Here is a 14,368-nt window from a genome sequence, read left to right on the forward strand (position 1 = left end):
TTGGTGACCTCGGGTGACCTCGGTTCACTTTTTCGAGTTTTACATGTTTTTAGGCTAGTTTTTTGGAGCTGAATTAGTTTTAGTGCCTTCGTAACATGTTACGAAGCTGTCAGAGGCGGTTGACACGTATTACGAATACCCGTCACAACCCCTACCGGTTGACCTGACCTGACCTGACCCGACCTGGTCTACATGCTTAAAAACATCATCTCTGATCAAAACTAACACGATATTCGTGATCAGCACCCCGGAAAACCACATAGCAGCCACTACGACTTTCTAGCAGGTCCCGATTTTCCCGGTTTTCGGGTCATTGACCTGACCTGGAAGGTCACCCGATGACCTAGGACCTTACAATTGGGTATCATCGGCTTCCTCTCGTGACGGGCAGCACGCTCGTTTTTTCCGCGAAGCTCTAGCTCGATCAGGGGCCAAACGCGAGGGGGGTCGTACCAACCCCCCCCCCCCCCTTGTGCCGTCGAAGGACGCAAAATGGCCTGTGCCGGCGAGGGTTAAGACGTCATAGTTAAGTGACCTGACATGAAAACGTGGTTGATTTCAAATGATCCGGCTTGAATCAAACATAAGGCATATGAAATGTCAGCCTTCTATCATCAGTGTGCTTTGAGCTCCCACAAAAAAAAAAAAAAAACATGGTGGCGGCATCCACCCCTTTTTCTCGGCCGGCGAGGGTTAAACCTCGCTTCGAATTATTGCAGATAATGATGCGACCGAAAACAAAGTATCTATCTGTGTCTAGAACGGCCGCTGACTTGTTGGACAAGATCCCCAATCCTAATTTGCTAGATGGGAATAAAATACTCGGCATAAATTATGATACATATATACCCCTCGATTTGCCCTCGCGCTAAGTCAATTCTATTCATCACTGTCGCTTTTTATCCGAGATGATGTCGCCGCTAAACGGGTTGTTTTGTTTGCTTGCTTGCGTTGAATGGTCATTACGGATTATTGAAGGATTATGATATACATAATAGGAATGGGGCAAGGGAGGATATGCACTGCAGTGCAGGTGTTTAATTTAGATCACAAAGGCATCATTTCCGGCATCGTGCAGTCACTATCTTCCCCTCCTCTGCACTGCGGCATCGCTGCGCCCCACACGCGGCGTCCTCACTCCACGGCCGGCCGCCGCCAACTGACCCACTCGCCGGGCGCCGCGACCTGACCCGTGTCACTGCCGCGGCCTGCGCAATAGAGTCGGGGCTGGAATCCGGGGGTTCGGCCGGCCGGCCGCCTCTGGAGCGGGGGACTTTTTTAGTAGACCTACTGTACCTATCAACTGAAAGTGCTCCTATACAATGAGAGGACTGCTCGAGCTCTTTCGTAACAAATTTCTCATGAACTGAATTCTCCGAATGTATGACTTCGTCGTTTATCTTTTTTTCAACCCGATAGTGTTTTTTATTGGTACTTGCCACGCAAAACATCATGAATATGACCATTATATGATTTCAGTCCGTTTATCATTACAAAACACTAGCGTTGATGTACGTTTCCACTTTCCAATGTATTGTCTCGATATACAGTATGGCAGCACAGACACCAAACGGCACATCACCACACGACGCGGCTGTCGTTCTGTCCCTGTCCCGACCGACGGCTAAACCATTACACCTCACCCCACCGGCCTCGGATCCCACCACCCACCGATCACAGCTTCAGTCCATCTGGCGCACAGGTCAGACCCCGACCCTCGCCGGGGGTCAACAGAAGCAGCACGCGCCGCCCGCGCACCTACACGGGACGGTAGCCGAAACCATACCGACCGACCGGTGATTCATATACGCAACTGCAAGTATTCTGCGGGCTATAAATGAGGCAATTCCAGCCCTGTCCCAGTGGGCTGGAGAAGGATTGGTATTCCAAACATTTACAAACATCTTGAGGTTGTTAGGTGAATTCGACATTCGTTGTTATTTTCATTCTGCTGCCATCATTTAGGGCTCAGAGACTGACCAACACTTGGCTTTACACTAAATTCCCATAGGACCTGTCCCTTCAATCGAACAATCAGACAACAGAGGTCGTCCACAAATAATATCGACAGAACTGTATAGCACCGCGCCCTACAGCGATAACAATCAAAGGCACGCAAATCACACACCAGGCACTGCCATCCCGGAACCAAGGGCGCAAAGACATCACAATAGCACACTTCTTTGGAATGATATTTCTATAGAGGTATGACCTATAGGTTCAGTCAGGGTCCATCAGTACCGTTCCGGATCTGTCGTCTCGATCGAACCACGCCTGTCAGCTGGAGCAGTGTCTGTCAGCTCGGTTTATCATGGCCCGTAAGCTCTCACCAGACAGGAAAAAGTCGCGGCGGCAGCAGCCCGCACACTCACTCAGCAGAACCAAGAACACTCGCCGTATCGTAAGGACGGATAATGGCGGACAGAATGCGCAAATGAAGAATAACGGCGACTTACAGGGCTCCGACTGCTAAGGCGGGGTGGGCGAAAATGCGAGACGGCTTGTACCTGTTCCAGAAATATGATCCAGACTCATAAGTTGCATAATGCATATCAAGAAGTATTCGATATCGTTGGTTGGCTAACGAAGCAACAAACATGATGCAACTGAACATGAGGATAGCAGACGCACAGCAATCAGCATGTTTCTACAAATGCATGGTTTAACTTTTTACCAGCGCATAGTTATATTGGCAGCCCTGCCACTGTCACAAGCCTCAGGTAAAGCTAGCAATTTGATAGAGGACCAACATTCAATTTAACCCCCGGTAGTTCTGGAAAGGTACTGCTCCATTTGGTAAATCCGCTAATGCCCAGACTCCAGTTCCCTTATCCCAATAATTGTACACACTGTGCGCTCATAGAGGGATTCTGCACCGTCACTGTGACAGGGCTCCTAACCGTCCTTCTGAAGGACAGAGGAGGGGAGGACCGGACAGAGGACAGACAAACACCTCAGTCGTTGTAACCATGGCGACCGAGTAGCGTAGTATCCATGGCAACAGGTACCGCAGCGGCGAGCTGGTCACTGCGCCGCCCGGCGTTGGATTATCGACTGATGGCCACCATTGGGTCTGCGCCACACAGTGGCGTGGAGGGCCGCGGCTGACTAGAACTTTGGTAAGAGAAGCACAGCCAAAGACAATGGCGTACACATCAAGCTAAGCAGAATGACTGAACAACTACCGAATGGACTGTCTTAGACCTTGACACGGATCATCCTCTGATTTAGTAAAACGATGGGCTGATGATGCCTATTTTGTACCAGAAGAAGAAAATTACGGAGTTTCGGCATTCACTCCATAAACTCAGTGGAACGATTCGGGAACAGGTAACCACTCAGTAAAAATAAAATGCAAAGCAAATTGACTAGATCTATCTTACTTGCGAGGGAAAAACTGAAACTGGCCTACATGAAAAATCCATCGCAACTTAGACCCACAAAAATAATACACTTCAATCCCACGAATCCCTGATAAAAACACAGTAGTTGCATTTTATCAACGGTATAGACAGGTCCTGACCCATAACAAGTAACCTGGTTTGAAATGACAAACCATCACACAACTACAGACCACACTATGGCGACATAGCGACTCCTAGCCGAATTCTTACTGCCGCTCTCAGACCCAGGAGACTAACCAAAACTGGCTAATAGATAAAATGAACGGATATGGTATATGTAAGTACATGGACGTAACAAAAATGCACTCGAATGAAACACTTAAAATGCACTCTGCGAGCAATTACGTCCACTCATCCTTTGATCTGAGACGTACCACTCGTTCCACACAAACGCAATGCCTACAGACCACTGGCAAGAGAGCAATGAGTGGATAAAACTTCAGCCTAACAAAGGTGCCAGGATCCGCGAGCCCCGGACTGGAAGCCACAACAATTGGCGACAGCATGATGATGACGATGACGAACGGCGAGATGCGGTGACGTCGGCGGCGTCCTAGGACGTCTTCTTCTGCGACTGCTTCATGCGCTGCTCGCGGCGCCGCTCAGCGTCGGTCACCTGCGCCGGCCGCAGCTCGCGGAACTGGCGCTGGGGGCGGGCGAGAGCGTCAGTCACAGGTCAGCCACAGCTCAGTCACAGGTCAGTTACAGGTCTCAGACACAGCCGGACACAGGTCAGTCACAAGTCGGTCACAGGTTAGTAGCACGTCAGTCTCAGGTCAGCCACAGGTCTCAGTCACAACTCTGTTACAGGTCGGTCACATGTCGAACACAGGTCAGTCACAATTCGGTCACAGGTCGGTCACATGTCGGTCACAGGTTAGTAGCACGTCAGTCTCAGGTCAGACGTAGATGAGACATAGCTCGCACACAGGTCAGTTACAGGTCAGTTACAGTTAAAGACGGGTGCAATTCTGATTGTAACTAAAATTGCACCTCTTCTTTGCATGTTTTTATTATCTTACTTGTCTTTAAAGGTAAGTGAAATTTATTATCCAGGAGTTATAGCTTTACAAAAACTTGATGGTTGCTATAAGTTGGTCGATTTAACCAGTAAAAAACAACAAATTGTATACAGGCATTAACAATGTCATGCATTTCACTTCACTAATGGACGCAGAAGTGAAACAATAGCATTGTCCTACTCTCACTCCGCTCGGCGCTTGCCGGGCTATATGTCTCCGAGGAGCCATTTCTGTCACTCAGACGGTGATATCGATCACAAACACAGCTCAGAGTGGCACCCTGTGGCTATTGTTTGGTGTTGGAGCGGCAGCCGAGCGTGGCTGATGCGTTCGCTTGAGCAGCTCAGGAATCAGCGCGAAACGGAAACGAAATGGAAACGGAGGTCATAGGTGGACGGGTCCAACGATCCTAGCACCACCTGTTGACTGTACCCGCAAGTTACGGTTCACGCCGTGGCATTTTGCAGTGCATTGAAGGGATGTCAATATTAGCTGATGACGTATTTGCAGCGATAAGTATTAGCTATATAACGATAATCTAGCAATCCCAGTGGTCGCATCATTAACCCGTTAACAGACTTATTTTCGTGTCCCTAGCTAGGCCCAGCATCGCCAACAGCTCCCATCTGGGCTCAGCCTTGCCGATACATTTTGCCGACGCCCCCAGTGCCGTATGCCGATACCCCTGCTGACTACATACCCTCTCGACAATTACAACCCTGCAGAAACCCCTGCCTCACTGCCTACACCCCTGCCGATACTAGTGGTGTCAATCGGAACTTGAATCTTCGGAATTCCGATTTTGTACAATGTCCAATTCGGAATTTGGTTGGACAATGACAGCAGGCTTTGGACAACTTTGGACAATCGCTTGCTACACCTCAATTTTTTTTTATAAAGTAATCGTGTTTAACATTGATTGGCCATTAGAAAGCTCAGTTTTCCATATGATTAACACTTTTGAGCTGGTAACGATACATTAAAAGCGAATCAAATAACGGTGTTGAGTGTAAACTATTGCGTAGATGTCGGACATCTTTGGACAAATGGCTGGCTTGGACATTTTTGGACGGACAGTCGACGTAAGTATTGGACATTGGACGGACATTAAACATACGTTTTCTGAAATTGACACCACTAGCCGATACCCAATATAGACAAGCGTCTGTCGACACCCCCTGCCGACCCCTCTGCCAACACTCCGACCCCGTCTCCTCACCAGCTGATCGTTATCGGGCACACGCGAGAGGAAGTCGAGCAGTTCGTTGTTGGGGATGGCGTTGGGGCGCAGCAGCTTCTTGGAGAACTTGTGCACGCCGAACAGCATGACCAGGTAGCGGATGGGCACGTTGTACAGCACGACGGCCACCACCGAGAGCACCAGCACGGCCAGCCACGAGAGGAACGGCACCGTGAAGTTAAACGTGCTGAAACACACAGCGGGCGTGACGCAGCCGTGAGGCGAGGGTAGGTGCTGAGAGAATCAGCGGTCATGGCGAAGGCGTGAGGTGGTGCAAGGTGCTGAAGCATATAGCGGTCGTGGCGAAGACGTGCAAGGCAGGTGAGGTGAGGTGGGTGAGTTAGCGACACGGAGGTTCATTGTAATGACAGGATGCTAGGATAATAGAGGCGGCGGGATGTGGGTGGTCGGGGCGATATGAGGCGAAAAAGGAGAGGAAGGAGGGATGAAGGAGAACAATAATATATGTATCATGGTAATCCATGAATGGCTACCAGACATTACAGGAGCAAACATCGATCATACAAATGGATATTCCAGCCCGATCCGTCAAACTCTTATTGTTCTAACATAATTCATTAGTCCGCCCATCCACAAAAGCTTCCGTCACATTTGAATGCTATCTCATTTTAGTGTTATACCATGCATCAGGCCAGCCACAGCCACCGATGAGCACCACACTGAGCGCCACAGGGGGCAGTGCGGTCGGTTCTGAGCGGCACCCACTTTTGGACACACTCGCCGAGCGAGGCGATGTAGCCGAGGATGTTCTGTACCATGGCCGTCACCTCCTGCACCGCCATCAGCTTCTCCTTCAACGACTTCTTCTCGTCCTGCAGCGACATAGGGGTCCTGACAGTCAGCCAGGGAGGGTTGTAGAACATGGGGACTGAGTATCATGTTAGAAGATATATTTGGAAATGAGACGAGGCGTTGTAATGGACAATGCTTGGACGGGGCCATGACGGGGCTCAACAAATCACCCGCGCGTGACATCATGGTAGTAATTCGTCAGCGCGGAAAGTTAAAAATGACTGGGAATGTCCATGGGTCATCAAGATAAAATAGATCCGCACTTTTGACCTTCTGTGGCTGTACTTCCCTACGCAACTGAAAGAGTATATTTGCCCTGTAATAAGACCCAGAAAAACATGCATCGAAAACGTTGAAGGATAAAATTCGTATAGATTTCTTGAATGCATGCACAACCTTCAAAATGCTTCGTAATCGTAAAACAAAGTCATTGGTAGCATAAATAACAGTAAATTATATCATGAAAATTGATAGGAAAGTCACTATACCCTACTTGTATTCTCAGGATTATGTTGACTAGATTCTAGTTATATTCTGGCATGTAGACATGAAATATATAGCATGAAATATATGTTATTACCATATACTATCTATCTAATTTGTTTACTTCTAGTAGGTCGTACCGCACCCGATATAAGGGAATACTGCTAGCCTATTTATCGTTCAGTAAATGCATGTAGGCCCCTTTCAATGCTTTTACTGGCATATGCGGAGTAAAACAAAATGAAAATCACGGACAGTGTGTTTGCTAACGGGTCAACCACAGCACTCGCCCGTTCTTTGCATCTTCAAAAGCCAGGACTGAAGTTCCAATCGTTACAATAATAAGCGGCAACCCAAGGCATAACAATCAGCATGCATCAAATGGAAACTGTGGGCAGCCAGCTACTGAACAGCAGCCGCGCGGGCTGCAGAAAACGCCCCACCACCGTCCACCAAACCGGCCTGTCCCGGCGCCGAGCGGCAGCCGGTCAGCTGGGAAAGTGTCAGACCAAACGCTACTCACATCTCCCGAACTCTTCTTGTCTTTGGCCTGTGGACACAGCGGCACATGAAAGGACTGTCTGGATAGTCAGGAGCTCACCTCGCTTCTCAGCAACCGTGATACCGTGAGGTGAGGGTCACACAGACATGCTGCACCGTCTACCAAAAACGCTCAGACACAGTCAAATAGCGGAGAAAAAGACATCGAGTAGTGGCAAAAGTCAGTGCTCCGGATGAGTTAGTCGGGTCGCGTGGAGGTTAGTGCACATTCCCCTGACAGGTGAAGTGAGTTAGTCACTCTCAGTTGCGCGCAAAAGGAATACAAGGTTCAGCCGATACACAGAGACAACTACACACGACGTGAGGGAGGATGGCCTGTCGAAGCAGCGCCACACACCTTATCCTTGTCGTCATCTTCGTCGTCGTCGTCGGCCACGTAGTCGTCGTCGTCGGCGCTACGGAAGCCGGCGGTGACGAGGTTCACCTGAGGAGCACGTCAGCACGTAGTTACAATCGGTAAGGCGCCAGCACGGGTACAAAGGCACCCTCAGTGACAGGCCCTCCTCAATGACAGCACCCTCAATGATCGGTGTTGCTGCTAAACAGTTGTTCTCAGAAGAAGTCGCAGTTTATAAGTGTCGGTTGAGAGCTTGTTGAAAGTCAGCGACTGAATTGCTTACTTATTGCTTCATAAGCACGCAATGCTAAGCTAAGTACAGATCTGGCACTTCCGACGAACACCTGATAGCCTTAACACAAAACGATGGTAGCAAGCCGGTACTTTTGCACCGTTCCATGCTTCTATCCTCAGGATACTGAAATCCTTCTCCTCCACGCCACAACCCCCTCCGGGCTGGACAGGCAACTTTATCTCATGCGGGCTGCTCCATTGGAGCGGCACCGCTGCTCCCGAGGGAGCGCACCCCGTAGCCGGGTGCAGTGAGTGTCTTGGGGCTGGGTGGCCTGTCCTCTGGACGGGCTCAGCCCCGGCGACTCACTAGGGTGCCTGCCCAGACCAATGTCTCCCCCTACATCCTATCATCCTCCCGGCTCTGAAAGGGTCTCATTGGACCGAAAGGGCCTAACCCAACAAAACAAAACAAAATCGGTACTTTCTGCTGATATGCCCATGCTCATCAAATATCTTAAATATCTTATCCGTCGGTATTTTTCATATCTAAGACGTAACAACAGGGCCACTTATGATTCTACGAAAGATTGAATATTCTTAAACCATCAGTGTTTGATTTCTTAGCTGCGCAAAAGAAACTCCAGCTATCTCTGACGATTATTAACAGAAGTTACCAATAATCAACTACTAGAGCTCCTGACGTCACTCACCACCCAGCCCTTGAAGAAGACGACCAGGAGTGCGACCGGCGCCATGTACAGCTCGAACGAGTAGGCGCCCAGCATGAAGGCGAAGAAGGCCGCTATCGTCCGTGGTTTCGACTCCCAGTCGAAAATACTCCTGTGCACACAGACACAGTAGACTGGTGTGAGTGGATAAACATGGTGCATTTGTTTGATATACATGACAGGCACAGCAGCTGCCCAGTGCAGTTGGGGCATGTATGACTGGTGGCTTTTTGGCGGTAGCAGAAATGGAGTCATGTTAAAATCACGGGCGTCGCTAGTGTCACATCGTCCAGTGAGACTGGACAGTGACGACAAACACAAGTCAAAAGTAACGTAAGTACGTAGAAATGAGAAGCATTTGAGCATCAACGCATGGACTATGTGAGTGGACATGACATCTGTACGACTTAGTTGCTATGTACAGCGTGTCCCAGAATTGACCGAACACTGTTAATCAGTACATATGATACGGGAAAATCAATTGCACTTTTTTCTTTTCATCGTCCGATACCGCCAGTAAGGGTAGCTTCGAAATGGCACTTGCAATAGACACGCAAGCTACAACATTAGCCGGCAATTGTAGCTAAATGCCAGACGATGCTGGCTTGAGTCGTTTTACGGATCTCCCGAAACTGGTTGTAAGACGGGTTTCATTGACCTCTTGCCGGTGGATACCATAAATATTTTCGATAAACTTTGCATCCAAACTGTTCCCAGGCATTCTCTCCCAAAACCAAAAATTCTGCCTACACCGCTGTTGCGCTGTTTTTTTGTTTTTTTTTTTTGACATCTGAAGTGGAAAACCTCCATGTCTGAACATGGTGTGACCTTTGGAGTCCAACAGATTTGGTTTCCAGAACAAACCCGTTTATGGCCATTCAGTTCACGACAACCAGTTTTTGTAATGCTTGAATGCTACCGCAGTAGCAATCTGTGTTAACGGTCGTCTTTGAGGCATCGTATCAAGCTGAATGAGTGCACCGTGGCTCAAAATGTCTCACACTTTGATTTTCGACGAGTGCCTGGCCGTCTCCGCTGTTGGGGCGTTGTCACCATCTGTCGTCCACACACGACTTTTTTGTCGCTTCAAAGGGCAGAATACCTTCGTAGGACCACAAAGTGTGTTTCCATTCACTTTTTTGTTGCATATGTTATGATTTATTGCTGCTTTGTAGCGATTTGCGCTGTCTTTCCGTTAGTTTTGGCATATTTTTCAGATGAGGGGCCCCAAATTCCAAAATTTTGTCGAAGATAGTGGTCAAAAGTAGACTGATGTTTCGTAGCTAGCCCTGATCTGTCGTTTAGCTTGTTTTTGGGTAGATGGGTGAAGTTTGTTGTCCATGACATGGCAGCCAGCCGCTTGACGACTGGTGCATGCTCCTTTTTGGTCGCGCCCAGGCTTTTCGATCAGGTAATCTCCTGCTCTCTCTGGCTTCGCTCGCTGATATAACTGCGATTTGCTCATCCCTGCCTGATTGCAAATGAGCTACTGGAGCTCTTCAGCAAGAACCATGCCGAAAGTCCGTTTACGAACTTCAGAATTGCACTTTATTCACCATGATTGCCTTTTGGTTGCTGAGGCTGAAAACGAAAAGGGACTACTCTTTGCTGACTCTGGATAATAACTGACTCGAGTCGTGACCGGTCATCAAAAACACAGTCTCCAAGCTCGATAGCTATGATATGTCTTATAAAAGTATAATGCTCGTATCTAATTAGAATCGAGCGCAATCGTACTTTTAGCCAGGAAATAAATGTTCGGTCAATTCTGGGACACCCTGTATATTCACACAGAGTTCAGCGTCAGTGAACTTTGGCTGTGTGATCAGTGAACCGACTTGATGAACTTTGCTCCTTCGGCAAAGCCGGCGCCCATCTCCTTGAGCCGGTTGACATTTCTGATGAAGACTGCCCTCTTGAACTTGAGTTCTGGCCTGGTGTACTTCTCTTCGCGCGGGTTGAACGTGCGAATCGCTGCCCGTGCCTGAAGGTAAATAAATGATGTCAACAAAATAGAACGTCAACAGCAGTAACTAGTAACGTCGGCGCAAGGAAAAGCCACATCATTGATGAAAATGACAGGAAATTAGGGACATCAAGACAAAGAGGTGGCAGCGTTGACGTACGAGCATTGTGCAAGTCGTTGTCCAGTGAAAGCCAACCAAAAAAGCAAAGAAAGAAACGTAAAGAAACCGGAAGACAGCGACCATGTACAGGAAGGATATCAGATTTCCTGAATTCCTGTAATCAGTGAGACACACGCTTTGACCAACCACTTTCTAGTGTTATATAGCAACAGTCACATCGACAATTATTAGAAGTATTCTGAGACTTATCTTCCTGAAATAAGGAGCAACGCAATATATTCATAACCAGAGATTCTCCCTGGCGAAAAACAAATCACCACATGAGGAGGTTCGATCGCGCGCTGCTGGAGTACAAACACCCTCAGCCGGGCCGCACCGGTTCTGTTATCTGCTCTTTGGAGGGGCGCTCCATCACGACCTGTCAATACTCCAGGATCGGGTGTTTTGTTTGTGGAATCCACTTTCGTAGGAAAGGATAAACGGCTAGGGCGAGCCACGCTAACCCTCGGTATAGATTACCGGACCGCGGCGGTCGACCGCTCCTTTCTCTGCGATGAAAATAAGGATGTAGCTATTTGGCTTCCTCCCTACCATCTCCACCCACTTAGGTAAAGTGATATTGATTTTCAGGCTGCATAATGTATGCAGACATGCTCAGTACAAACGATGAACGGTAATAGCTGCGATGAACTACGATATGACGTTATGACGTTCCCGCTATCAGCGACCCTATTTCCGTACACGCTTTCTAAGATAGCATGGCTGTGCCAGCCGTCACATGACACCATGCGGCTCAAGCCGGGATTTATCCCGGCTTGAGCAGACTCGATGATTAAATTCCATCATTCGCTGCGCTTTAGCGCAGCGAGTGGCCCGGGTTGGTCTATCAAAGTTCAGCAGGCAGACAGCTTAAACCGATTACATATATCCAAAGACTCGAGCTGCGGTGCTGTCTGAAATAATTATGAGTGCCAAATGGAGAATATGTCAAATGGAGGTGTTTTGTGGATACATATTCCTACAAAAGTAGTAAGCGACATATAGTTATTTCCGTTCCTTTTTCAAAAAGAAAGAAAGAAAGACGTTTAATGATTGGCTTTTAGACAGTAACAGGCCTAAATAGTTATGTGCTAAGCAATATCCAATAGCATACGAAAAAGGACGGTGTGCGTAACAGACACAGTTACGATTATGCCAATATGTACTGCTCCGTGCTTACCGGGTTCCAGACTAAAACCATTTCCTTAGTGCTTACCGGGTTCCAGACTAAGTCCATTTCCAGCATCACTTGAGGGTTGTTGCCCTTAGCTCTGCCCAGCAGCTTTTTGTCTTTGAGCGCGTACCATCGTCTCTCTCCTGGTCGGATCTGAGGAGGAGACACACATCGTCCGTGGTGGGATTTGAGCTGCTGCGACCGGCCCGATACAGACAGAGCGACGGCCTCCTATCGGATAAACGGACCGGCAACAGGCAGCGCGTCCTCTGCAGATAATACTGTAAACTAGCGGTCCCGTTTGACACTTCGGCAGCTCCGTAAACAAACAGCAAAATGTTACATGCAGGAATCACAGCAATCTAGCACAGCCTAATCTTTAGCAGAGGGATTAATACTTTTACGAGGAATTCGACACGTCTTTACCTTTGTCGAGACATACACTACCTATATAATTTAAGAAGCTCGATTAGTCTTTACCTTTAGCAGAGGGATGGACACTTTCCCGAGGAACTCGACCTTGTGGTCCTTGTCCTCGTCATACACAGTTACTTCCAGCACGCTGTGGATGTCCTTCACGTTGCTGCAAAAGATCAGCACAGGTCATCGATCTATGCTCGTCGTCTACCATTGTTACTCTCGGTCTCACCGTTGATTCAGTCTTACCACGATCAAGTTTTTCGGACTACATCGCAACGTAGTTCTTAATTCAGGTAAGTTATGCGATAAATGTCCTATAAAAGGGTACAACCGGTTAGCTCATAGCCCACACATAACTACGGACTTTCTAGGAGTACGATAAAGAGCTAGCGGCTGTTTGCGAATATCAAATGTCCTCCCAAACCCCATAACTGACAGAGCACGACTCACAAGAAGAATATCTTATTCCACTGCGGCGACAGGGTCTTGTACTCTGTCTGCGTCTGTAGACGCGAGTTGACCAGCTCCAACACGCAGAAAGGGTCCGACTTGCCGCCAATGTCGGCCGACGCCAGACCCATGGCCTTGAACACCTTCACCGTGAGGTGGCCAACCTCCTTCACCTGCTTCAGCGTGTTCCGCAGGTTCTGTAACAGCGGAAACAGTGCAACGTCAGGTGGGAACTTCCAAACGGGAGAGTAGAGAGCTTCATTTTACTGCGAGCCGCTGCGCTTACCCGACTGACAAGAATGGGAGCATTTTCAAGTTCCATGTAAGTGTGAATGTGACTCGCATATTGATAAGCCAGATCAAACAAACGAAGGACGAACTGTCAAATGTCATGAACCGTCCGAATACAAAATGCATGTCTCAGGGAGTCTCGTTGCATTCTAAATAACCCAGTGTTTCAATTAAAACCCACTTAATCTCCCCAGCCCAGCCGTGAGCGTCATTAAATTACAGCAGGTCGTCTCTGCCGAGTCAGGTCGTCTCTATACGACACCGCCAGGATGCCATGAAAACCCGAAACGGCCGGCACCGGGAAATGTCACCAGCAGTCTGTCGCCACGACCGACTCCCGGGGGCGCGGGTGCCAGTCAGGTCAGTCCAATATGACCCCTGGCGCCCCTGGGGGCCGCACCGACCGACCACGTCCCGCCGTATGACACCGGCCGCCGCGCCGGTGCTGGTCCCTGGGGTCGTGCCGCGGCTCGGACGATGGTGGTGTGACATATTCGCCAGCTGGCTTACCCCGCGGCGCTAGCGGGGCGGCAAATATCGCTCCGGTGCTACACTTCCAGGAAATTGCGGGGTACTTTCACGGCTGTATGAAATGTCACAGTCTGGATAAATTTCAACCACTACCCAAAGTGAAATGGTAAGCGACCGCCGGAAATTTAGTCTCTCCGCTCTCAAGTAACGCCTGCAAAAATATGCCCCAAATTAAACTTAGTAGTAATCCACATAAGTTCCTCCTGCACCAATCATTTCCACCCCTCGCGATACCCAATCCCTCTGCTCCCTCTCTCCCCCTAGACGCTCTCTCCCTCCTCTCGCTCTGTGTTCGCTCACAAACTGTTTTCGGATGGTGTCCACTTGCTCGGGGTCCTCCTGGTAGGTGAGCAGGTCCGAGATGGTCTCCACGTTGGTCATGCCGGACACGGTCAGCAGGATGAACACAGAGCCGGCGCCGTCCTCCAGCTCACACCACAGACGGTGGGTCTTCTCGCGCTCCAGCTTCGAGATGTCCACCGTCGTCCTGCGAAATACATTGCATGGGTAGAGTCACTAGGGGGTGAGTTTACAGGGCACAGCTATTGACGATA

General features: G+C 49.0%; 1 protein-coding gene across 15 annotated transcripts in view; it reads right to left on the reverse strand.

The window, feature by feature from the left end:
* Positions 1-1,506: 1,506 nt before the first annotated feature.
* LOC122372850 (multiple C2 and transmembrane domain-containing protein-like) overlaps positions 1,507-14,368 on the reverse strand; it is a 60,508-nt gene continuing 47,646 nt past the window's right edge. For 10 of the 15 annotated variants that reach the window (XM_043350486.1, XM_043350485.1, XM_043350482.1 and 7 more), the window contains 11 exons: positions 14,115-14,301; positions 12,993-13,189; positions 12,603-12,705; positions 12,165-12,275; positions 10,661-10,806; positions 8,805-8,934; positions 7,861-7,947; positions 7,486-7,512; positions 6,393-6,499; positions 5,646-5,853; positions 1,507-4,050 (listed from right to left, as the gene is read on the reverse strand). In XM_043350486.1, the coding sequence (XP_043206421.1) occupies positions 3,958-4,050; positions 5,646-5,853; positions 6,393-6,499; positions 7,486-7,512; positions 7,861-7,947; positions 8,805-8,934; positions 10,661-10,806; positions 12,165-12,275; positions 12,603-12,705; positions 12,993-13,189; positions 14,115-14,301 (1,396 nt within the window). In that variant the 3' untranslated portion in view covers positions 1,507-3,957. The remainder of the gene's footprint in view (positions 4,051-5,645; positions 5,854-6,392; positions 6,500-7,485; positions 7,513-7,860; positions 7,948-8,804; positions 8,935-10,660; positions 10,807-12,164; positions 12,276-12,602; positions 12,706-12,992; positions 13,190-14,114; positions 14,302-14,368) is intronic. The other 5 variants (XM_043350484.1, XM_043350479.1, XM_043350481.1 and 2 more) reach the window with 1 other exon arrangement.

This window comes from Amphibalanus amphitrite, unplaced genomic scaffold (assembly GCF_019059575.1).
Source record: "Amphibalanus amphitrite isolate SeventyFive unplaced genomic scaffold, NRLGWU_Aamphi_draft 001408F_arrow, whole genome shotgun sequence".
NCBI lineage: Eukaryota > Metazoa > Arthropoda > Thecostraca > Balanomorpha > Balanidae > Amphibalanus > Amphibalanus amphitrite.